Below are 26,705 nucleotides of genomic sequence, written 5' to 3'. Positions count from 1 at the left end.
AAAGCTGTATTCTTTGTATTATATTTCTTTGAAACTTGTAGCTTGACCAAAACAGCAGGCCTCATTATGTGTGCATTGCATTTAAAATAAGAGAAGGAGAAATAAATTGTTTTCAAAATGGACATTTTTATTTAGATTTTTTTAAAAGGAGCTGGAAAACGTTGCTGGAGAGAGAGGAAGTCTGGACTATCTTGTTTAGCTTACTGCGACCCGGATCCAATAAGATACATACCATCAGTTTTTATTGATCGAAGCAAAGTGTAGATACATTTAAATGCACAGTGTGTACATGCCTGCCATGCACCAAGACCCTGATTCCAGGGCAGTCAAACTTGAATACGAAATAATTTGAACCCGAGGACCTTTATTTGCCAGCTGCTCATTCAAGAGTTGTCCCATAGTGCTTTTCAGCGTACCTCCAGGTGCTTTTGGATCATAGGCATTCAATCTCCTTCAACTCTGGATTTGAATTTACCATCACATTTGAAACAGGCCGGCGTGAAAGGCAAGTGATTACAATATGCTCTCTTGATTGAACACCACTGACCTTTCTGCAACAAATGTCTCTTTAAAAAGCACCAGCGAATGTCAAACTATTCCATTTTCTTCTGTGGGGATGGCTGAAGGGTCAAGTCCACACTGCTTCATCTGGATGGCGATGTCGAACAGGTAGTCGTAGCATTCACACCTACAAAACACGGCAGTATTTTAAGTGTCGTAGGAGAAAAATACAGTGTAAGGAATTTTGTTGATCTTTGTTACGCATGCCCTCAATACATTTACTAGCTTGTGTTCTTAGTCACACACCAGATCAAACAGGTTAATAGTGCTAGGAGGTAAATGCTCACATGGTCTTAGCTTTTTCCCACGACTCGCCCCAGACATAGACACCGTGTCGGCGGACGAGGACGGCACATGAATCTGGGTATTCCTCCATTGCTCGAGCCATTCGGTCTTTCAAGTCTTTTTCCTCTGGTGTATTTTCAATGATAGGCACGACCAGGCTGTCATCATACCTGTGTATATTCAGGGTACAAAATGACAAATTACACCCAAGCTGATAACTTTCTGGGGCCATAACTGTTGCCATCAGAGTACTGTCAGATAGAGGCTCTACATGCCTGTTTGCAAAGATTGACACCGCTTGCTGCTGTACAGTCTCTGATTGTGGGGCAATCAAATCAAAGTGATACAATAAATCAGGCAAAGTACTGAAACTGGATAAGCAGTTTATCAATCAATTGTATTTGTCACATTAAATCGTACAAAGTCCAACTCCAGTGAAAATAAAATCCTGTCCTTGTGCTCCTTTAACTTGTGTTTTATTCTCCACGCCTCTCCCTTTTCTTCCTGCCAGATTCCTCTTCTATGACAGAGCTGCACACAGAAAAAGAGTCACCCGGCCGAATGATGTCGTCAGGCACTCTAGTATCCAGCCAAGTTTTGGTGAAACAAAGGTCGTCACAGTTCCTGACATCCCGCTGGAAACCGATGCGGGCATGGAGGCCGTCCACCCCATCGTCCAACGCTCGCATACCGACCAGCGAGATGCCCGGCAGAGAAGATCCCCGCGGCAGGAAGCACAGCTGGTGTCTAATTCCTATTACAATCACATTAACGATGGCTCCATTCCATTAAGTGTCCTAGTAAGGCATGTCAGTGATTGAGCATGCACAATCCCAGAGCCCTGGAACTGCCTCACCTGAATGGAATGCAGCCAACATTAATATTGTTAATTCCATCCGTGCTTTTCCTGCTTTAGCAAGTCAAAATGTCTGCTGTGCAAATGGTCAACCGGCCAGGTAGCAGTCGGCAGGAGGAGAGCCCACAAAGTGGTGAGTTAATTTCCGCATCCTGATGAGCGACTCGTAGTCAAATGTCATGATTGTCCAATGTCAATCACAAAAAGTACAACTAATCATTTTAGCAGAGCGGCGACTTACTCTAGAATCTCAAATGTAAATATTTGCTGTTTTTCTCTGTTGTGTATCATTGTGAGTTGAATATCTTTGTGTCTCGGACTATTGGTTGAACAAAGCAAGCAATTTGAAGTCAGAAAAAATCAATGACGGTAATCCAACAAGCTCCTAACTGCCTCCTGCAGCTCCAACCAGAAAAGAAGCATCTAAACCTCTGTCAACATGTCCCCCTTTCTTCAGCTGCCTGGGTGGGTAACAAGCACACCGTCATATCTTTTGAATTGTTCAAATTGTATTCCTAACTGGATTTCACCAAGTATAAAAAAAATTATGAAGCAACAATGCCTTTGATGTACAAAACAACTTTGTGGTAGGGACCCACATGTTTCAGCCTGCGATTTATATTATGGTTATCGGAAAAATAATTCTTTACAAAGAGATCACGACTAAGAAAGAGCTGTTCATATTGTCATTTGCTTTACGTGTTAATAACCACTTTTCATGCGATTGATTTGATGTATGATGGTTACGCCCTTCTTAACCTTGATGAAGGCAATGCGCCAAATGTGTTGGTTTCCACAGCTCTACTGTGGTGCCAATACTCCACCCTGGAGTTTTTATTCAACGATGACGTGAAATATATCTAAAAACAAAGACTGTTGATTATAAAGCGTTTTTAAACCAAACAGTTTTAGGGACTTCCTGTGAGGAACTGTCCACTTGGGAGCCTCTCTGAGAACTATATGCTTTCAAGGGCTTTTTTTCTGTTTGCATTCCGAACGCTAACAGAAACGGCTGCGACGTAAGGCAGCCGGCGGTTGACCAGTCAAAATTGCGTTGTTGCATGTATGCTTAGTAAAGCCTGGACTTCACTGTTGCACAATGTGTCTTGTTTTTTTTTTGTAATAGGGGAATGAAAAGTCCTTCAAAATGCCATTCTAATAAATATAATTGTTCCTAGTTATTTGCAGTGCAGACACAATAAAAAGGGAGTTCTTAGAACTATGAAAAGTTTCTTCATCTACCACTGTTTGTATTCCATGTATGCAGGGCAGAACAATGGGGTGAGCACACAGGGGCCCTACAGGGGACAGTCCTGCCACCATTTGTGTTCACCTTCTACACCTCGGACTTCAGATACTACTCCAAGTCCTGCCACCTGCAGAAGTTCTTCACTGACTCTGCAATTGTGGGCTGCCTCGGCGAGCACAGCGTCATAGAGACCTTCATTGATGGATGTGAGCTGAGCCACCTGCAGTGGCGTGACAAAAGGAGTTGGTCATGGACGTGAAAACTGTGAAGGATTACAACTACCTGCACCTACTACATCTGGTCAAGAAGGGCCTGCGGAGGCCCAGTCATTAAATGTCTGCAGCACCATGCTGAGGATGTTCTACCAGTCTGTGGTAGCCAGTGCTGACGGCAACAGAATCAGCGAGATCATCAGGCAGGCTGGCTCTGTCCTGGGGGGGAGGCTCGATTCTGCTATGGTGGTGTCAGACAGGAGGGTGCTGCTCAAGCTGCGGAGCATCATGGACAATGACTCTCCCCCTCTCTCCACAATGTGCTGGTCACACACAGGACCCCCTCAGCAGCGGACTGTTACCACCACAACATCCTTTTTTCCTGTGGCAATCAGACGTTACAATGCATATACCTCCCACAGAGAGATGCACAGCGGAGACATGGGGTGCTCAGGTGGCTCCAGCCTCCTTTTTAGCACAACTGTTTGTTTAAATGTCCCTCTTTCTCTCTGGATTACAGTGGATGACAATTCATTACAACTCTCTAGTAGACTTAAGGGACACCATGGGTCAATATGTGCAATAATGGGACATTACGTGCACTAGCATGGACAACAGTCATCATCATGTACACTTACCTGTACTAAGATTTAATATTGTATATACATAGCAATATGTCACTTCACATGCATATCTGTGGTCCTTGAGCCTAGCGCCCTGCCTAGCGCCCTGCCTAGTGCCCTGCCTAGCGCCCTGCCTAGTGCCCTGCCTAGCGCCCTGCCTAGCGCCCTGCCTAGTGCCCTGCCTAGTGCCCTGCCTAGCGCCCTGCCTAGCGCCCTGCCTAGCGCCCTGCCTAGCGCCCTGCCTAGCGCCCTGCCTAGCCTTTTCCTTTGTTATTATATATTTCCTCTCTTAACAACGAAAGTAGATCAAGAGGAACTACAGATTAACTTATTATCACTGTACATAGATTGTCGTTGGCAAATCTTCACTTCTTTGCGTTTTTATTGGCTGTTCTACAAATGCAGGTGCGAGTGCGAGTTCCTTCGGTTAAGGTGTGAACAGCTGATAGCTTAGCTGGCTAAATTATTAGCAAAATCTCTCAAACAGCCAATAGGAGCGAGCCTCGAGTCACAATATGATATCTCAAAAGGCTTTACAGTCCCGTGCGTATGCCGGTGCTCGTCTGGCGGGAGGGGCCGAGGACAAAGAGGAGAGCTGCAGGAGAAGGCCTGTACTCTCAAAGTCTTCCTGGTTTTTTGTTTTTTGTTACCTTTGCCAGAAAACAACATACTCCGGGCTCCGGATACTGCCTCCCCCAGCTTTAGGTGCCCAGGTGGAGCATGGACATTATTAAATTCTTAGGGTTAGGTTAGGGTTAGTTAAACGCTAAAAGCTTTGTTTGATTGTAGGTTCCATACATTTCATTCAAAATGGCGAATTTGGCTGAAATGTGAAAGGTTTGCAGCTATAATTTCTACTGAGTGACTCTTTGGACTTCACTAATGCTTGCTGCTTGATTACATACCGATAGTTGGTGCCTGAGGTGCCCTTACGAATTCCCTTGATCATCTCCTGGTGTGTTATCCTGAACTCTTTGCCGGGATATAGCAGCGTTGCCATGACAGCAGCCTTGGAGTGGGTGTGTATAACTGCCTGTGCCCCTGTATTTTAGCAAAGGAAAAGCAGATTTAGATTTTTTGAGTGTTGCCTACTGGTATTGTCTTTCTAAAATAATTGTAACAAGGCAAGAGAGAGCATGCCACCACCCACAGATGATGATCACACATCAAGGTGCACTATGCTTTGAAATTCTCTGGTGAATGTTATTGCGTTAGTGGGCTCTAGTTTTGGAGGTTTCATTATCTGTGAAGGAGGCAGACTGAGCAAACGTTCACCTGGTATTTCAGGATTGAGGCGGTGAGGCATTTCATTAAAATGTTGACCTTTAACAATAACTTGATTAAACAAAAGTATATTATGAGTGGAACCTCGACAGCGTATTTGTAAAATATTGTATTTTCTGAAATCACATCTAAACCAATGAATTGCTATCTATATTCATTTCTACAAACCATAGCCTTTATTCCAGAATAAAGTAATCCTAAAGAAAATTATTTTACAAACCACATTTTTATAGAATGTGTGCAAAATATAGATTAGTTAAAGAAAGAAGGCTAGAAGGAAGATATCAGGATACTATTAAAGATTTTACAATTTTGGCTATTTGTTACATCATTTCTAATAAGATGGCGGACCACCTTAGGTGAACATAATCACTATTTCTTCTCATTCCATTTAGCCTTTCAAATCAAAAAACATTTATATTTTATAAGTATTTTTTCTCTTCTACATTTTTCTTTGTGCTGTAGTACACCATGGGTGGGACACAACGAGTATATCATTGACTTAATTAAAACGAAAATTGGTTTCATGTTACAGATCAGCTCTATCTAAAACTGTCGTTGGTATGGGTGGTATGTGTATGAATGACTCACCTCTCATAATATAGGCGTTCATAAAAAGCGGTGTACACTGGCTCTTCCTTAACTTTTTCCAGGCAGGTGGAAAGCTGATGTCCCTCTCTTCCATGTCACACACAAACATGTCTTCTGGCTGAGTAACACAAACGAGTATTAACACACACACACACACCCTTATCTGAATACTGCTCAATCAGAACTCATAATTTCACTGAGCAGAACAATAGATCTTACACTGTGGTTAGAACTTGCTTACCTGAATTCTCTCTTTCTGGACGCCTGATGGTGCAACGTAGATCTGCTCTCTGCGAGTTATATAACAAACATTATAGTATGTATTAATAACAAGTAGAAGGAGAAGGACAATAAAGCATTGAAGTGGCATTAGTTTGTCATTCCATAATGGAGCATCATGGCCTCCCGTTACGTGTATGCCGCGTAACGGGAGGCCATGATGCTCCATTATTGTGTCTTTGTGTCAGATTATTGTATCTTTGCCTCAAAGAAAATGTTATGATTATGTAAGGAGCTGAAACTACAGCTCCTGCAACATGTTAGAGAAACACTCAATAAAGCTTTACCTTCCATTAGGAACCAATTACCCTTGGCAGTTATTTTAAGTACAGTTTTTTTAAGACCTTTTACAGTTATTTCTAAAGTCATATTATTTTGATCTGACATTATTTATGTGTCTTTGTCTCTATTGTTCCATCTACCTGAAACGCCGTCTGAACTGTAGTGTAAATAATGTTTCAATGACTACCTGATGTGCTAACACATCTCGTTTCACCAACCAAGAAATGAGTCAATGTTGGAAAATGTTCTGTTTCACGACCTGGAGCAAATTACAGAGTAAAAAAAGAGCAGTGTTCAACATACACAATAATTTCATCCCCTCAAAATCTTTCATGATGCTATTTTTGCTTAAATATTGAGAGCTTTAAAGTTTCCCCACAGAATGTAGAAGAAAAAGTGATTGTACTCTTCTTTATCAAGCAACAAACGTATTGATTTTTTTGTGCAAGGTTTGGCGAGGCCGCCTCAGGCTCTGAATCATTTCTGCGTCTAACAGTAAAAAATATATATAAATAAAAGCTTCAAAACTCAGACCTGCACTCACAGAAAATAAAAATACACTCCTGAGGATCTTTGTGTGAAATGACACTACTGTGTATTTAGATTGCATTACATGTTTCTATCCACTTTATTTAATCTAGAATAAGTGTTTAGGTTCCTAAACAGAACAACTAATTCAACAACTTATTAACTGTGCAGAAACAGCCACAATATGGATACATCTGAATTCTTCTTATTTACGATGTTGGGGAAACAAATTGGGACTTCAAATGTCTCCTATTTTTGAACTATCAAAATAAAATGACAACTAGAAAATAGTGATCACTCTGGCAAAAACACAACCATGTCGAGGAATGATACTGAAGTTTCATTGAAATATAGCAGTGGAGCTTAGAACTACTACAGAAATCCTAAAAAAGGTGTAATAATTAAACAAAGATGAAAGGAAATTCTCCCGTGAATCATTTTAGAGTTACAATGTTTTTCTATCTGAATGAAATACCAACATTCATTGAGCGGCAGACAGTAAATCTAATTTGTTTTCATCAGAGATTTCATCAAGTTCACCTGTTAGCTTAAATAAATGTCTGCCATTCCCCCATTTCAAAACAGGGAGTTGCTGATGGGTTGCGCTTTCATTGTAGCTGCCATCCAAAACAACACAGTTCAAAGATGTTTGTAATAACCTGTCAAAGCCTTCAGTTTGAATTCTGTTTTATTATGGCAAAACCCCGGCCTTCTGTCTTCACACTAGAATTGTACACATTGTCGAAACTGATTTGACGGACCTCACGTCAGCCTCGCTGCACCTTTGTGAGCATACACATTGATTTTCAAAGATATGCAAACATAAGGGTTAAATGAAGGCGTGTCATTTCTGATCCTTTACGATATTCTGCAAGATATAAATCTTTGTACGAACCCTCGTCTCAGACTGATCCCTCCGCCCGTCCCCGTCACCCATCCCAGCTGGTAGAAGAGTCGGCATAACTCCGGGATGAGTACACGAGGATGCTCCTTCTCCTGTAACACACACACACACACAGCTGTCAACTTAGTTATCATAGCTCGAGTTTAACAACCTTAATATAAATCAGTATGAATAAAAGTCATTAAACTTTAAATGCACATGGTTAAATGTAGACACTGTGCTTTTAATGTTGACGGTATCACTTTACCAGGACTGCCCCTAATGAAAACAGCAAACTGTTATTCATTATAACGATGCACATGCGTTTACTGCAGTCTACACATTTCTCATTGTCAAAGACTCCCATGAAAGGATCAAAACAAACAATGCAGTAAATTAATCCTACTAACAAGTATTGCCTTTATAGCCAGAGTCGGATTATTATTCTGTGCTATAAAGCTCCATTGTTGTCCAAAAACTAGAAAAGCATATCAATAACCACCACATTTTTCTTAGAAGGTTTTCTTCATTGGGACATTCATTATTGTACAGCTTTTGCACTGCATTCTTTCTTCACCAAAGAACCAAGAAAGAATTTCACCCAAACCAAGAAATACTTAAAACGCAGAGGTGGCATCTTTTATAGGTAAATAAACACATTTCTGAGGAATTGTGAAAAGGAGTTTCACACAGGTGCGTTAGAGATTCATACTGGAATTCATACTACAAGTCATTTCTATCAGGTGTGAATATAGATAGTTGGGTCTTTCTATGAGATCTGTTAATTGTTTTGAAAAAAGGGTGTGAAAAATGTGTGAAAGCATTTGAACACATTTGCAAGAGAATACTTCTGAAAAACTGTAATCCACAGCTAAAGTAGTCCCTAACTAAAATTAAGTATTGAGAGACGGACTAACGCACTGTTGGCTCTGGTCTTTGTTGAAAACAAGAACAAATATAAAATACATACTTAAAATGTGTATATGCACTGTGCTTTTGAGACTGAATGAAGTCTATCCGTATGCTCACATTCTGGTGAACTTCCATCACTGCACCAATCGAGAGCATCGTTACCAACTGCATCACAGTATGGTGTAGCAACTGCTCTGTCTGGGACCAGAGGCTGTCCAGCACAAGCTTTGTAACAGATCGTAACATATTTTGATGTTTTCCCGCCTCCCTACAGGACTCTCCAACACAAGACCAGCAGGCTGAGGAACAGCTTCTCCCCCTCAGCTGTCACGTTGCTGAACTCCACATCAATCACGGTGATGGTTCCCCCCTACCCCCTTGGATACCCCCCACACCTTCCTGCAGCGACTGAACGTTTGCACTATAACCGTCTCTGGCTGCTACATCATACTGTCACACTACTGTACACACACACATACCTAAAGTATATGTGCACTTACATATTTATACTAATGTCCACATTCATGTGCATCTGTATAGCTGATATATTGGGTATCATACAGCATATTCAATTCATACTTTCAGCTGTTCATTCTGTATATTCTCACTATTGCGACTTATCTGCACGTTTTGCTTTGCCTACCTACTGTATATATCCTTTTAGCATATTCCTTTTACACTGTTCATACTTCCCAAAATGTTGATACTGTATATTTCGTAGCATATTCATATCCACCCCTTACTGGTTATTCTACATTATGTATGTATTCTATATATTACTGTTTACTCTTTACATAACTTTGCACTTTTACTGCATTTTGCATTTCTGAATAGATGCTAAACTGTATTTCATTGTCTCAGAACTTGTACTGTGTGCAAGGAAAATAAAGTTCAATCTAATCTAACATTATTCTTCAATGTAACCAATGCATACATTATTATCTGTGTGGTAAGCTCAGGTGTGTTTGCATGGCATCATTTCATACAAATGCATTTAAAGTGTTTATGAGTCATGTCATGCTTGCCTGTTTCTCAGTGGCCTGTTGACCTGCATCTTGGCAGCTGTTGCTGGTGCCACACAAAGATGACATTTCCTGTGAGAAAAAAAAAACATTGAACACATTGAGAAACGTTTCACAATGCCAAGAGAAGATGTGTGCGAAATGGTTGCTGTCTCATTGATTTTACTGTCATACGAGACAGATGTGGTGCTGTAGACTCACAATGAAATATAGCATATTCTCCTCGTTTTGATTTATTCTTTGTTGAAATCAGATACATTTTAGTTAATACAGGGAAGAATAGAAGTGATTTACAGTTCCCACTAATTCTTCTACTTCCTTCTCTTCCCACACGTCAGTTTGAGAGAAGCTACGGTTTCCTTTGATGGAAGAGGAGATAGGCAGTGCTGCTTAAAAATCTCAGATGCCATTATTGATTTGAATTTCTATTTAGATGCAAGATTACACAATGGTAACCCCTTAAAGCTATATTTGTGTTTTGTTTTTTTACCAATAAGATAAAATAAAATAAAAATGTGGAATTGATTGTTAAATACAGTTTGGAAAAAAGAAAATGAGATAACAAGTTGATCTTAATGTTGTTGTTGTGTCCGTTTAGATAGGATAGGTCAAATAATCAATGTACAATTTTAAAGGCTTATAATAAAAAACAAATGAAAGAAACAAAGTGAAATACAATACACATTGCTGTTGTGCATATTCTCTTTTTATGTATGCATTAATCTGTTTTTTTTCATTTAATTATACCTATTTATCCTTTTTCTTTTGTTCTGTGCTTTGTTTATTGGTAAGCGATATGAATTTTCCATGAGAAATTGAAGTAAAATTGCATGATGCATTTCAGTGTTTCATCCTGCCGTCACTAATGAAAATCACTGCCATTAGTTTTCGTGCAAGGTAGATTTTATTTTATTTTTTAAATTGAGACACATTGTCAGTGCCAAAAGGAAAAACAATCCACTCTAGGGCTGACACCTTCTGGTCAGTTGGTCGATTGGTTGGTCAATATGTTTTTTTCCGACCAAATTCTCATTTGACAGAAGTTGCTGGTGTCAATTTCCTAAAAAAAGAGAAGCGCTTCTTAATCCACTATTTTTCTGGGGCATGAGTGTGTGAAAGAAAGAGAGAGACACAGTTCATGTCTTTGATAAAGTGTTAGCCTACTTGTTTTGCTGCTATTTAACAATAACACAATTGTGCTGCTATAATGCATAAAGTTAGTGGTTTGCGAGCCGGGTTCAGGTGGTTGATTAATGCATATTTTTCCGTGCTGGGCGGCGCAGATTTATTTGTGATCGTTTTAGGGGGTTGTGCTACAGGTAGCCGTACAAACAAACACCTACAGGGATCCTCTTGGCTCAGTAAATGTTGACAACTAATTAGTGTCAGTTAGCTTGCGTTAGCTTACAGTAAACACTGACTTGTTTGACGGAGAAGGAAAAGCTAATGTTATTGTTACTAGATATCTGCAAGCTAGGTAGCTTGAATTGCCTGAAGGGCTGAATGTCAAACTACAGTAAAAAAAATAATTTTGCAGCACTTCAGAAAAATACTGTAAGACAAGACATGTCCTTTTGTACCTGTAAGTTATATATTCAACTGGCAAAATGTTTTAGATGTTCTGTTTTTATCTGTTAACATAACACTGTATATCTTTTTATTTTGTTTTCTGTGTTGTGATGTAATTTTAAAGTGGACATAGAAAATTCACATCATAATTGAAACAATTTCAGTTATTAAAGACAAAAAGATAAATAATTGCATGATTTTCATTCAATTATTACACATTAAATGCATACATAAAAATGAAGCCTATTTTATTTCAGTTTTTCTTTGCTTTATTTTTGTTAAGGCATTTAGTATATTTAAGCTGATTAATTGATAACAAAAGTAATTGCTAGTTGCCAAAACAAATCAATTACAAACAATTACATGATAAGATAAACAGCATAACACTGACTCACTCACTCCTTAATTTCTGTTCAGCAAGGTTTGCATTTCCCTACTCATGTATAATTACACAGACCCAGAGAAGTAGATTTAGGGAGCACAGCTATAATGAAAAGCCACTTTTTACTTTTTGGTCATGATTAGTTGAGAATGTTTTACACAACTGAAGCCTGTGTTCTGCTACAAACTCTGCTGCAGATTCTCTGGATGTACTAAACATGTCAGGACAAAACTTAGATGAGCAATAATGTGTCATCTAAGAACGAGTATGCAAATTGTCATTGCATAGAAAGACTACAACAGGTCATTATATTTGATTAAGTGGCTCTCTGTTTTAGGTTGTCGTCTTGGCACTGGGTAGGAATTACAATTACGTTACATAACAAATGTTTATCGTATTTAGTTGATTAGATGCAATATACCACATTACTGTCAATGAACAGGCGACTTGCAAATTTGTCAATTCTACACTTGAAACTGTGATGTTGTAGTTTGTCTACCTTTCTACTATGGCGACGAATGCCATATGATGCATGTGACGAACACGCATTCACAATGAGAGCATTGTTTCATGTTTAACCAAAAAAACTTTCAATATTTTTAACTCGACTTACTGGCATGATACCTTATAACAAATGGACCATACTGAAATATAACCTGTGAAGCCATATGCATGCAATTTGACTAAAGAACAACATATGGACGTTTTATTTAGCAAAGGAAACTTACTAATGTTACAGTTTAGTCCCAACGTGTGACTCTAGTTTCTAGTTGCAGCCATAGAAAAAAATAATATATATATGATAAGATACACCTTTTGATAATGTAGTCACTTCTGGTTCGCAAAGTTTACATTTAACCTCAGCTTTGAAGGGCACAACAATGTTGTGAAGTCACTTTTTTTGTTACCCTTTGGTCATGACTTGTGACTGAACTGGAAATGCGGTACGTGTCGGTACACATACTAGTTGGTGGAGCAATCCTGTGACACTACCTTATTGAATTATGCAAATATGTAATGCAACAAAAGAGCACATGAAGGCCATTTCATTTTAACGTGGCTGAATGGCTCATTTGTGGCTCCGTCAGTGAAATCACCTACTGTAGTCTTGGCGGTGGGCTGGAATAGAAACATAACAATATTGCATCTCTGATTATACAGATACTCAGTTTAGTTATACAAACAGGGGCAATGTTTGTATTTCTCTTGTAGATAATTATCATATGGTACATGAGGCAAACTCATAGGCATTCACAACGAGTGCATTTGCTTTAGAAGTAACGTTAACCACCATTTTTTGACTTACGATAAATGGACCCAAGTTAAATGTAACGTGTAGCGTGTGTCGTTGACTGGAGGAGAACATAATGCTAGTTATATGTTTAGTTGGCTTAGTAAAGTCACTCACAAACCAAGTTTGAGAAGTCACTCGCTGCCCTGACTAACGTTAAATCTGGCCACACGAGTAGTCAGCGTTTATTAACGTTACTGTTGTCCCGGTTTAGTACCATGAAAAGGTTGAGTTGTTAAGTTCTGTGTGCTAATGTTGCCCCATCTATAACAGCTGTGGCTAACCTGCAGCAATTAGCTAGACTAACTTTGAAAATAGGTTCGTTTAGCTTGCAAACTTTAGTTAGACCACTTTAGTGTTGCGGTACCACTACGGTAGTTGAACACTATTCGCAAGAGCGGTGAAACGTACATAAAGGACATAGCTTCTTACCGTATGTATGTTTTGAAGTCAGTCCGTGTTTAAAATATATGACGCTTAAACAGCTAACGTAACCCACTGCTAATATTGCGTCATCACTGTTCGACACGTTCTTTCTGGTTGTCTCAAACGTTTCGCCTCAGGTTATTAGGCTATTATTTATAATATAATGTGTGCTTACTTGTTCTGTCCATACTGTAAATATAATACTGGTCATATGTTGTAAGAGAAGCATTGTAATAATTGATTTCAGTGAGAGGTGCATACCAAGGCCTACTATACAAATACCATTAGGTCTACTAATACAAAATGTAGACTTCTAGAAAGCTTAAAAGTAGGTCTACATAAGTATTACCAAAACAATATTGCCTACTTTAAATATTACTTTATATATTAAAAGTCATAGGCTTACTCATTATAAATAATGGTCCATGTCAGTGTTATTATACTATGTGGTAGGCCTAAGTAGTATTTCAATGTTGTAGTTGGTCAAACTGGAGTTTTTAATAGCTTTACATACTTAGTTGAATCTATAACAACTTCACATTTTATAGAACTAACCTTCTTATGGTAAATCTCAATCTGAAAAGTAATTAATCGCTGTTAAATAAATAACCTAGTGAAAAGTAGGCTACAATATTTTCTTCTAAAATGTAGTTAAGTAGTGTTTAATGTAGCATAAATTGAAGATCCTCAAATAAGTAGGCTACCTCGACATTATCAAGTACAATACTAGTATATTGTAAATAGTTACTTTCCACCACTGCCGACTTTGCTGCATGTATGCGTAGTAGACCTACTTTTTATATGTTTGTGTGCTTAGTAAATACTTCTTACTTCACTACCCCTCTGGTTTATTTCTTATTCTGGACATTCATTCAACTTTAAATATACACTTGCTACTGCTTGCACCTTCTAATTAGATGCTAAACTGCATTTTGTTGCATGTCTCACAGTCTTTCACTGCACATCAAAGGTGTCTTTTGGATATCTTCCATTACATCCTTGGTGTTCAACATTTAAGCTCTGTTTAAGCCGGTGTTATGACCTTTTAAGCCTCCACTGCTCTGTTTGATGGCTTGCTGTTATGGGGGTTTTCACATCACCCCCTGCCAGCTGTTTACTTCAAATCTAGTTTAAAAACTGTGATCACAGTAATGCCATCATATCTAACATAATTAATAATTAACAAAACAACATCATATGTTTTGACAACATACTGCATCATCTCTTTCCATTGATACTATCGTATCTATTTGACTTAATAAACCATCTTTCCAACCTACATCACACTGTATGTATTACCAAACAATATTACACTTACAATAAACGTCAATAAAGCAACAAAAAAAATAAAAAAATATAGAATACAAGCAAATTTACTCCAGTTGTTAGTAGCTCATATAGTCCAGACTACATATTTAAATGAAAATAACAATTATACAGCCAAACAGGTAAGAGCTGGATAACAAACATCATAAAGGTCATATTGGTACAGTATACTACATATACTGCATGCAAGAGTGCATGATAGGGCAAAGAAAACAACCACGTTCACATGATTTCTTATAACCTTTGTTTGTTTAAGTAATCTCTGCCTTTAAGTACTGTAAATGCTCTCGTGTCCCCTTTTCCTAAAACCACCTCGATATCGAACCCATACAGAAATCAAGTTTGTAAACGTGTTTTCTGTGTTCATATGAAAATGTACTGCATCTGCTGCTCATACATGCAAATACCAAATATGTGATTGTAATCCAAGGAAGCCATAAATGTCAAAGATATGTTTCTTAAGAATTTCTGCATCTAGTCTGAACCTGCTATTTGTTGGTTGGAAAGATCCCCTTCTTGAATGGTTAAAGCTGCCACTCCTCCTCAAACCTTGGCTTTGTTTCTTGTTGAAATGATTCCAAGTCCTTTTACGTATGGGAAAGGATAACTGGGAGTATTCTGTGGAAGTTACCATTTTTGGACAGATGTCGGTGAGGCTCTGCCCCTCATCACAGTTCTCGTCAGAGTAAGATTCAAGCGTCATTAAATTCTCCAACTGCACCTGTGGCACAAACACAGGCTAAATAGGGTTATAGAAAAAGTTGAAATAGGGCCACAATCTTTAATACTGCTACTTTATTTTTGATTACATTTGCTGAATGTACTTCAGAATGTACTTTCTGAAATGCAGTTCAACTTCAATTGAATAGCTCCTTTCTAAACATGTTTAGATACAGATATTCATGGTTCTCAGACTACCGTCTACTGTTAGCTCACCAGGTAGAGCATGTATGTATGTATGTATTAAGGCTGCATTTAGCAGACACTCTCGTCCAGAGCGACTTAGAGTGAGCTAAGTGGAGCAACTAGTGGGCACAATGGTGGCAGGCCTGGTATTGAACTCACGACCATGTGGTGTTATATTTGGAAGCTGTATCACTAGACCTTTGCTAGTCAATAAAGCCCAAAAAGGCCAAACAACCATCTTTAAAAAAAAGAATAATTCAATCAATTATTGTCTGGCAGCTGAAAAGAAAAGAAACTTAGAATTACAATAATCTACAGTAAATGTGACAAGGTAAGATATTGTACCTTTGTCAAGTCTCAGATTGTATTCTGAGAGAGATGATGTAAAAACATTGTAGACCACGAGGACTCAAAACCAGACATGTATGTCTTATTGATTATATAATACATGCATGGTACAACATTTTAATTTCATTAATATGAACCTTTCATGGCAGGAACTTTTGCAGATTAGTTTTAAATAGTTGCTCTACATACAACTAATGTGACATCACAGATTAATTTAGACAGGCCCATCCCAGGTATCATACTTTCTTAAACCTGTGGGGCATAATTAACCTTCAATTAAAAAGGAGTGGCTCCTTTCATATTAGCTGCCTGCCTGCCTCCATGTTTAGTTTCATGTCAAGTGTTGTCGGTGAAAGCATAAACAAGTCTAAATAAATCCAGTCAAGTCAGATTTGGGGAGGAGACATCTGTGCTTTGCTCTCCTTCATCACCTAAACAGTTAACACCATGGAGACAAAAACATTGGGTGTGTCTCAAACTGATTCCAGTTCAATAGATGATGAATTGCAAAGGAAGTCAGCTACTGTATTTTCTTAGGTGGGGCAAAAAATCCAGCGAACTTGACTTTCTACATAAATCCATTTCCCTGAATTAAAATGTACCACTTTGTCAAACCAGTGGCTTGGGAAGCAAGAAGATAAAGTGCCACATGCAGCCTGTCAACAGCATAGTTAACAATTCTAAGTCATAGTTAGAAATAGTTCTGATGGATGAAATCGAAGGAATTGAAAAAAATAAATGAATTATTGAAATCAGTCTTGCAACATTTATGATGAATTCAAATGGATGATGATGGATGAACACTGTAATACAACATTTAACATGTCACATACATGTTCCCTTTTCTTCACTTCTGTAAAACTGCTTAAACCACACTACATACTGCTGTTTAATGACCAAATAAATATTTTAATGTCATACCTGCCACCTTCACTACAGTTAAACTCTCTGCCCTCCCCTTGCTGCAAGCTGGGAGGTTTAAATGCCCTGCATCCACAGCAGAAGTAAACACATAAGTGCAGCTTATACAATTAATAACACTTTGATTTAGTGGTGATTTGCACGCCATGACTAATGGTATTGTAACACCGTTACTTATAGTGTTAACTATAAAAATGGTAGTTAAAAATGAAACTATTTAACGGGACACGTTAAAGCAAGAGCAATGGGACAGCTTAATGTCCATCTCAACAGTGGGACAAGTGAACACCGACATCAAACGTGATACATAATCATCGTATCACTCCGCAAGCCTTAACCATTATTAAAATGGGTTGCACCATGTTATATGGTTCCCAAAAAGGAACAGAATACAATAGTAACAATGAATTCCATTATGTAAATCCTTTCAATAAACCTGTGAAGGTAAATACATTGTCACATTTCCACAGGTGCAGAACAATACAATTAATTGATTTAAGTATGCTATTGTGAGTTAGCATTGAAGATAACACTGTTCATAATATAAGATGAGATTTATTTCTGACAACTCCCTGAAAGTCCCAGAGAAGCAAAATGTAAGTATGTATACAGTGTATATGTACATGTCATGCAGTATGTAAAACTGATTATATTTTAGGTTATAGCAAAACAGTTTTTAACGTGATTTCATTATTGTGTGCATCCTTGAAATTGTTTTGCAGATTGCTAACTCACTAGTGTCCCAATTTTCTTTTGATGTGCAACTTAGTGCCCCAACATTTAATTGACTGTACAGCGATTCACTGAACTGGGAGTTGATTTCAGACAAAACCATTGATTTTGGCTCTTAACCCTTTGATGCACAACATGGGTCCAAATAGACCCGAGTGAGTTTTAATTGTAAACATCTTTGCAATAAATTACTTAGCCTATGTCACGATATTTAGTCTTATTCTCCTCCAAAAGTGCAACAAACTGTCTGTGATTCAATGATTTTGTCCTGATGAACCTAACTATTTTAGTTACATCAACAACATGGTTAATTTTTAGAACTGACTTACACAACACTTCCTGATGTATAATACAATGCAACAATACCCATTTCTGTCCAGGGTTCATTTCGGTCACTTTTGCATTCTCTTCAAAGTCCAACATTTTTCCCCGTCAGATTTGGACAACCATCCGTTGTCACGCCTGCCAGCTTGTCCCATTTCAGTCCCAACTTGTCCACACATGCATTTACCTCCGTGAACAAACCACTCCCTGTGGTTGTCCCTTTCATGGCTGCCAGCTCCTTCGTGATTTTGAAGTCCTTAGTTATCCCATGTAAGCAAATGAGTAGCTGGGCAGTGTCACTCACGTACATCGCAGCTCTCATCCAAAATCAAGGGGAAAAAAGTCAAAGTTGACCTCTCTGTTCTGCAGCTGAAGCTCCAGATGTCTCAAACCTCCTCGTTACAGTGAGTCAGGAGGAGCACTCTCAAATGCCTCCTTTTTCTCCGGACATACGAGTGCTGCAGAATCCACCAAACACTCCTTGATAAACTCTCCGTCAGAAATTTACTTTTTCTAGCAATTTTGTGGGATTAGACAACTTGTGTTGACAGCTGCATCTCTGGATGTGCAAAGTTTTGTAAAAAGTCCTTGTTGGTTTTGCAGTTTAGCTAGCAAAGCACCCGACTCCTTTTCCCGCTCTTCATCAGACAAGTTCTTGAACGGCGACTCAAATTGTAATCCTTGAACACAGCGACCTGCGCACCACAAACTAAGCACACTTTACCTTTGACTTCTGTAAATAAATACTTAGCAGTCCATGTCTTCTTGAAAACGCGGCATTCTGCATCAATCTTTCTTATTTTGGCATGAGCGGACATTTTGAGGGCTAGCCGGCCAGCATCACTTGTAGCTGTTCACGCGCGCGGCGCGCAAACGTAAAAAGAAAAACAGCACCCTTTTCAAAATAGCAACACAGTTAGAAAGTTATTTACACCATGCACGCAATACAATGGTGTTGCTTTTATTTTGAAAAGGGTGCAGTTTAAAAAAACAAAACACTTTCATAAATGATAATTTACGATTGTGCTCACGCGGGTAAACTAAACATCGCTGGAGAGCTTGGCAGGAAAAGACAAGACAATCTGTCAGGGAACAAGTGGGAGAGAACTGGTATATATCCTCTGAGAGACTAATGAGGGAATGAGAAGCAGCTGAGGAGATGGGCTGTGGAAACCAGGTGAGGGGAATAATTTGATTGGCAGTGAGGATGAACCAGGATCTGAAATGATAAGAGAATTACTGACAAGGTAAAACCAAATGAAAACAAACTAATAATGGATGGAACACGTGACATGTTGCGCATTAGAAAGGGTTTGCATAGCTTGTGTGTCAAAGGGTTAAATAAAGGTTACAAGGGAGGGGAGAAGCTTAACCTCTCTATTTGTGTGGCGGATTTTAAACAATGCTCACTAATGTTACAATTAAATTAGTATTGTTTTCTTTCAGGGGACGACTTTGTATAAGCCCTTTGGCTCTCCTCCTCCCCTGAACATATCTATTAAGCTCTATGATTGCATGTTTTCTACCCTGATGTTTTAATTGTGCCGTCAAATAGAGACTAATCATTTTTAGTGCCTTTAATAATAATATGCATTTAAACAGAGAATAGCAACTTCATCCCTCGAATAGGAGATTTAAACAGGCCGAAGAATTTATACATAATAACTTTCATTGAGGTGGTTCGGGCATCTAGTAAGGATGCTACCTGGGCGCCTCCCTAGGGAGGTGTTCCAGGCATGTCCAGCTGGGAGGAGACCCCGGGGAAGACCCAGGACTCGGTGGAGAGATTATGTCTCCTCACTGGCCTGGGAACGCCTCAGGATCCCCCAGTCGGAGCTGGAGGATGTGGCCCGGAGAAGGGAAGTTTGGGGTTCCTTACTGGAGCTGCTGCCCCCGCGACCCGAGCTTGGATAAGCTGTAGATGATGGATGGATAGATGGATGAATGGATGGACGAAACTTTTATACATCAGTGTTGGTGAAACCAAAATCTGTGTGCTGCCAAATGAGACCTGTATCCAGAGGATATAATGTGATATTTGTATTTGCCTTGACTGTTTGAATGTGCTTATGCACGTACGTCTTCGAAAATGTAAAATGTGTAGCTGTGTGTTAAAGATTTTGGCCAAATCACATGATGCACATGATCAAAAACTTCCAGTAAATGTAATATTTCTTTTTCAGTTGAAACATTACGGTATCTTCCTCCCTGTTCTAATTCATAAATAATTTTCACGTTTGACTGATATGGTGAAAATTGGAAAGTCGTCAAGCAATGAGTGCCGCTATTATGTGTTTTTATGAATCTGATGCAGAAATGTGAAAACTGAAGCGGATATTTTGTCCGTGGTAGAATAGGTGATAAAGGCTGAGTTGTTTCTCTTGATTATTCAAGGTGTTAATTGATGTGAGAGCTGCAGAGAGAGAGAGAGCTGGGTTTTTGAGACAGGAACAATGGTGGCTGCCATGAAACATGAGATAACAGCGAGGTGGAAGAAGTGAGGGAGGGAGTCTTATACAATGGCTGCTAAATGTTCTACACATGCCCGGTGGACCTGCCCTTAAAAGGCTGCTGCTCCTCTGTATTATTTGTACATTTGAGTGTACATGAGAGAGAAAATCCTGTGTCATGTTTTAGGGTTTGAAAATCTAGTGATGCTGAGATGGATGTGCGTGTTAGTTGACTCTTAAGAACAAATATGACCACTTAAATGTTCCTCCGGTTTGAGGGATTTGACCAAAGTTGCTGTGGTTCTGACGATGTTTTTGAAATTCAGCTCCCCTTTTCAAGATTTAAATGCACTTGTCATTCTGGAGACACACCTTACCAAATGTTCACGGCTTCATACCAATGCTTGCTTTTGAAAAATGTAAAATGTTCGACCAAAGTGAAATACCACTCCCAGACCAAATATCTCAAAATGTAAAAGAACGTTTTCTAAAGTTCTGTCATTACTGATTCACCCTAATGTTAGTTGAAAAGCCATTGAAGTTTTTTCAAGATGATGAAATACGTAGACAGTTAGCCTTCATAAATTTCTGCCTTTTCTCAAAACTACTAACTATTTTGTCTCAAAGGACTGGCCAGATTACCCTTAAAGAAATGTATGTTTTGTTGTAGCTCAGGTAGCCAAAGGGCAATATTCTGAGGGATAATAATGTAAAGTTTTCTTTTTTGGACCTATATCAAAATCATTTGACAAAATCTTTTTTATATCAACAGTTGCATTGACTACTTTGACATTTTGTCTAATAGGGTTTTACTTCCCCCATAATATAATTACCTACCATATTACAACCTATACCCTCACTAGACAACCTCACTGTAAGAATATTTTAAACACTGAATCATTTGCAGTGTCTAGCCAGTGAAAGCTGTCTACTGCGCTCTCGTGAATGCTAGATTTGCGTTCGAGCCCTGAGGTTATACCTGTTCATCATCACTAATATATTGCAAACTTCCTTAACAGTAACGGAAATTAGCCTTTTCTGGGTGTGGAGTGCAAGACTGGACAAGTGCTCACCCACACATCCTGAGTCATTCATGACGACTATATCAAATCCACGAACGTGCCAGACAGCCCGTGGCTAAAGCTCTGCTGTGACTCATCAAGTTCCTTCAGATTTGAGCAAATCACAACAGTCATTATGTACAATATGCACTGCCTGTAGGGAGATGATACTGATACTGGCAAAATCTTGTGAAGTATAAAATTCCATGCACGAATTTGAATCACGACCAAAAGTCAAAATTCTGTTGAAACTCCTGTTGCGCTGGAAGAGTGAAAGATAGAATGATAAGGAAGTAGTGATGATAAAGGGTGTGATGTTGTTTTTTCTCCCAGAACCACACATCATCAATCACGTCTTTAGTTAAGATGTTGAATCGTTTTCAGGGATTTTCCCAACTTTCAACAATCGGATTTAATACTTCCGTGAATGCTGTTTCACATGGTGTGCCGAGTGGTATCACTGTGTTGCCTATTATCAAACTGCTGGTTGAACTTCATGTATTCTCTTAGCAATGTGGCGACTGCTGATGGTTTGTTTAATTTATTAATACATTTTATATGTAAAACCTGTACACTCTATCCAACAAAGACGACAATGGTTAGCTTTATTGTGTTTTTATCCTCAATAACTTTAACTTTAGCATTTTAGGACCAGGTAATTACATTCTTACATTTAACTTATTATCAAATAACTCTAACTGCAGTAAGTGAATATGAGTGAATATTGCACACAAATCTTCCTTTGGGCGTAAATAGATAAGCTGGAATCTTTCTAACTTTTTAAATTTAATTTGACATCTTTAAGTTTCCTCCTTGAGTATATTTTCTTGAATTGAATATTCCACTCTTTACATAATCATATTAGCTTCCTCCTTCGGGGTGTTTCTTTTTCCTTCTTTATCTTTGTCTGTTAGTATATTTTTAATGTTTGCATGTACGTGTATGTATGTATTTGCATACTGAGTGTCATGTTCGGTAAAGTGTATCTGTGTATGCATGTATAAATACTTTCCTATTGTGTATAAATACAAAGATGAATATAAGATGTACAATATAACATTTATTCTTCCACTTTTGTTTGGTCCACTGTTTTTTGGGTTTGAATCTGGTAACGTACACCATGTATCTAAAGAACGGTAGAAGAAAATCAAGATAAATTGAGCTTTTCTGTTGCTTCTACTTTAGTTTGATTTTTAGTAAATATCTGGTTGGCACGTATTGTTTTGTGTTGTCTCTAAGATGCAGTAAACGTAAGATTTAGCCTCATGAACTGTGGTTTCTTGCCTTTTTATTTTGTCTTATTTTGAAATGAACATATAAATATAATCATTCAGCCACATTTCTTAAGTAACTGCCATTTATTTTATGTTGTTCATCCTCTTCCAGTAAGATGTATCTGAAAAAATGTTACTTTTACTTCCCTAACAACTGGATATTTCTTTTCATGAGTGTGTGTGTGTTGTGCCCGAGGAAGAAGAGAAAAAAAAGCGTGAGAAAGTATGCAAGGAAGTAGGTGTGTTCACAGGTGTGCCAGCCCTGCTACGTGTGTTCGTGGCCATCCATTGTTATACTGATGTAAGACATACCTCCTGCTGCTGTGTATAAAAGGGAAACGTGTGATTCATCTGCTTCATTATCAGTTCAGTGTGCCAAATAGTTCCGACTCGCTCACAGTCAACACAGGCCATGGCTCCGTCACAAGTTTCTGGTATGAAGATGAGGAATCTTCTTTTTGGAGTTATTCTTGGACTTCTTGCTGTTGTCTACTCAACACCTGTTAATAGTAAGTGAAAGTCTTTATCTTTTTTTATCTGTTCTATTGCAGCGTAAACACTTAAATCAACACTTTCTATTTTAGCTGCGTATCTGTGTGCTTTTATTACCCATGTTATTTTGTGGTATAAAATTAAACTTTAAAAAAGATCAAAATCCAGGTATAAAGACACTCTTCCACTTTAGGATCACGAGGCCATAGTGATGTTTTTTGCAGTCTGACAAATAAAGTAATTCCTCTATACTGTACAGACCTCTGAAATTTCAATACTTCCCATCGTGTCCTTTTCTTACCCCGTGAGTCAGCACTCTCCTCCTTACCTAAGATGCTCTTTATGTTTCAGGTCTAACTCTTTCTGTACAAATTCCAGAGTAGTATTTCATTGTCGGTGCACAGGTTTCACTGGCACCTCCAGATTACACAAGGGGATCTTTGTAAAATGTTCTGAGCTGCTCCAGGAGGTGAATTAATGCGTATGTCTGGAGTAATGTGAAACCAGAGATCAGCAAAGGGCTGTTACACAAGTTTGGGCATCCGATAACTCCATAGGGAACACCGGAACATGAGTGGGCAGAAATGGAGAGTAAAGATGTGTGATTTGATTCTTAGGCTTTTTTTTATCTATTTTGAAATCTTTTTTTTTACTTCATTGAGATTTTATAAGGCAACAGGTTTTTATTTTATTTATTATGGTCTGACATGGGAGAAGTACCAATAACACAATGTAAACATAGTGTTATTATAATTTCTGCCTAAAAAAATTGTATTCATTTGCTTTTTAAATTTTTTTATTATGATATATTCGATACTTTCTCGCCTTGGGCCGTGAAACGTCATTTAAATGAAACCATCTGGGAACTCATAGACCACTGGTTTATTCTGTATTGTATTATGCAAACTTTTCATATATATTTTAACTGTAAGTCTTTTTCTGTAAAGTCAGTAGCAGTTATAGCGCTCAGGGAGTACACAGCACAACATTTCCTACTGGAATGTAGTGGAGTAGAAGTATAAAGAAGCATACAATGGAAATACTCAAGTACAGTTTTCAGGTTTTACTTAACTTAAGTACAATACTTGAGCTCATGCTAAAAGCTAAATACTTTTCTTTATATTACTGATTATGGTGTGTTTGAAATACACTTCTTAAGAGCTTTGTAACCTTAGTGGCATACAACCCGGACTATGGCTTCCATCCAAGTAAAACAGAAAAGGTTTCTCTGTTGCACTGGGTGTGTCAAAAGCGTGGTAGGCTCTTGCTAAACTGATGCTTTGATGAAGTTGCCTCTTTTGTTAACCCACTCATAGACAATTAGTCACCCAGGTTAATCATTACTGTCTCTCACCACACATCTTCAAAGAACAACGCAAAACAAGTTTAAACAAGAATTTGGGGCAAAGTACATATAAGCTCTGAGTGATGATTTTGTAATACATCAAAAAAGCTTGGTAACTTTCCTTTCCGCTCATGTCACAGCTGGTAGGTAATCACTCAAGGTGACCTGTGGATTTTTCTGTCTCTCCTTGTTCTAGCTGTGACCCAGATCTCCGCCATAGCTGAGGATGAAATTATCAGAGAGGCCGTGACGGACGGGTTCCTCGTGGAAAACTTTTTCCTCCCTTCACTCACAACTGAATCGTCCAAAATAAACACGACCATTCAAGCAACTCAGCAGTCAACCTCCAACTCCAAAGAGAGTGACATGACTGAGGACAGTGCTATGGGGGTGACCAACTACAAGTCCACGACCTCTGGGTCCCTCGATTTGGCAACCACAACTCTGAGTGTTTCACATGCTCACAGCTCTACCTCCACAGTCTTGCCATTAAGGGACACCAATTCAGATTCAACCACCACCCAAAGCCCTCAGTCTAGCTTTAGCTCTTCATCAGTGCCAAATGAAGTCGAGTCAAGCATCACTCCAGACCACATCTCACTTTCTCAAACTACTAATCACCCTGTCTTCAGCTTTGACTCCCTGAGCACCCAGAGTTCTGAATCGGGGTCTGGAGATAGAGAGATGTTTGGCCCGTCCTCTTCTACAATCCCCAGTATGACCACCAGCTCCAACACAAAAACTAGCTCTGAATCATCAACCTTCACGACTGCTTTTATCACACAAAAGGCTCCAGGAATGTTTGGAGGAAGCGAAGGATCAGGATTCGACGAATTGTCTGGATCAGGAATGGAGACCCTACTAGTGCCAACCACTACTACAATGGCAAAAAAGCTAAGAAAGTTGGATTTGGAAAGTTTCAATCCTGGTAAATATCCCAAACCTGCCCTAATAGTTATGCCTACAATCAGTATCATATTGTATTTTATTGATTGCCGATGGAAGACTTAAAGTCTGTATTTTTCTGTTCTTAGTTCAACAACTAGTGGAACAACCTGCCACTGCAGGACAACTGAACAAAGGACACCATACACCAGGTGAGTCCAGAAAAAAATGAAATGACATTTCATAAACCAGATTTCTTCATGATTAAACTTAAGAAAGTCCATTTCCTTAACTCCTACTCTCTCATGTCTCCAGGCTGGATCATCATCGTTGGTTTTATTGTTGGGCTGGCAGCACTGGTAATGCTCTTCGTTGCCATCGCTACCAGAGACAAGTAAGACTTTAAAATCATAAACAAATTAAAATATTTTTTCATTGGAACTATTAAGCGTAGAATTAAATTCTAACTGTTACTTTTTTTGCGCAGGTGGAACGGACCAAGCCAGTCATCCCAGTTAGAGACCAAAACTAACTTCTTGAACCAGCAGAGGGAGGTAGAGATGGAGACATTCCTGCACAAAGACAAGCCCAGGGAGAATGGAAAGGCGGAAGAGTACACAGTCATCCCCCTGGACGAGCTTCCAGAGAAACATTCATCACAGTGAGGTTCAGACACAGACTCTCACGAGGTTTGAGACTCATCACAGAACCATAAGACTGTGTTTGAAGCAGATGGATTTGATCAGAGGAAGAAAACTGTCAGGGCTTTTGAGCGAAAAGGTTTCTGTGAACTTTCACAAATCTGAGCCCAGTCTGAACCACAATCATAGACTGGCTTTTCCTGCTGACTAGGAAAAACTCTACTTGTACCTTTACTTTGAAAATACAGCAATACTTGTGTTGGTGCATTTATTGCCATTGTGTTAACTGAAGAATACTGTTTGATTCATAAATGCCATTTATTTCAAAAAATGACTTTACAGTGTTTTATTTCCAGTTTTTTTGTAAATAATTAATGTTTTTTTTTTTTATATCTCACAGGTCTGTTAGTGGACATAAGAACATTATTCTGTGAAAAAGTGTCTTTGTTTTAATATTGCTTTCTTTGTAATAACGTTATGTTGTGGATTGTAATTTATATTAAGCTGCTCTGTTGTTTCATTAAAGATGCTCTGAGTACTGAACAGTGCCCGGCTCACTAACTCATTGACAACCTACGCCGCACTGGTAACATGCAATTATTGTTTGTTCATATGCTGTAAGACACGTGCCCTTCATCTGTGAAATAAACACAATGGTGGCTCGTCATCAATAAACATTTATTTGTTTCCATTAATATTTACACACAAGTATTAAAACATTTACACACTTTCAGTCCATTTGCCTGACACATATTGTATGTGCTC

The 26,705-nt window shown here is 38.7% G+C and overlaps 2 protein-coding genes across 3 annotated transcripts; one reads left to right on the top strand and one right to left on the bottom strand.

Annotated features, from left to right (window-relative positions):
• Window positions 1-106: 106 nt before the first annotated feature.
• On the bottom strand, window positions 107-13,356 carry apip (APAF1 interacting protein). 2 transcript variants are annotated; one of them, XM_029428705.1, is made up of 8 exons: window positions 13,242-13,356; window positions 9,571-9,639; window positions 7,646-7,746; window positions 5,903-5,951; window positions 5,662-5,779; window positions 4,692-4,827; window positions 849-1,016; window positions 107-688 (listed from the first exon to the last, which is right to left on the bottom strand). In XM_029428705.1, the coding sequence occupies exons 2-8, from the start codon at window positions 9,634-9,636 to the stop codon at window positions 589-591; spliced, it is 738 nt and encodes a 245-aa protein (XP_029284565.1). In that variant the 5' UTR covers window positions 9,637-9,639; window positions 13,242-13,356; the 3' UTR covers window positions 107-588. The 2 variants fall into 2 exon arrangements, with proteins under 2 accessions (XP_029284565.1, XP_029284564.1); XM_029428704.1 differs by lacking the exon at window positions 13,242-13,356 and adding an exon at window positions 12,825-12,899.
• A 5,627-nt stretch (window positions 13,357-18,983) lies between these two features.
• LOC115005009 (serine-rich adhesin for platelets-like) lies at window positions 18,984-26,480 on the top strand. Its single transcript, XM_029426783.1, has 6 exons — window positions 18,984-19,039; window positions 22,944-23,086; window positions 24,611-25,342; window positions 25,449-25,511; window positions 25,615-25,693; window positions 25,787-26,480. The coding sequence occupies exons 1-6, from the start codon at window positions 19,017-19,019 to the stop codon at window positions 25,962-25,964; spliced, it is 1,218 nt and encodes a 405-aa protein (XP_029282643.1). The 5' UTR covers window positions 18,984-19,016; the 3' UTR covers window positions 25,965-26,480.
• Window positions 26,481-26,705: the final 225 nt, after the last annotated feature.

This window comes from Cottoperca gobio, chromosome 3 (genome assembly GCF_900634415.1).
Source record: "Cottoperca gobio chromosome 3, fCotGob3.1, whole genome shotgun sequence".
Lineage (NCBI taxonomy): Eukaryota > Metazoa > Chordata > Actinopteri > Perciformes > Bovichtidae > Cottoperca > Cottoperca gobio.
Note: the sequence above shows the minus strand (reverse complement) of the source record. Positions and strands in the feature narration are given on the sequence as shown.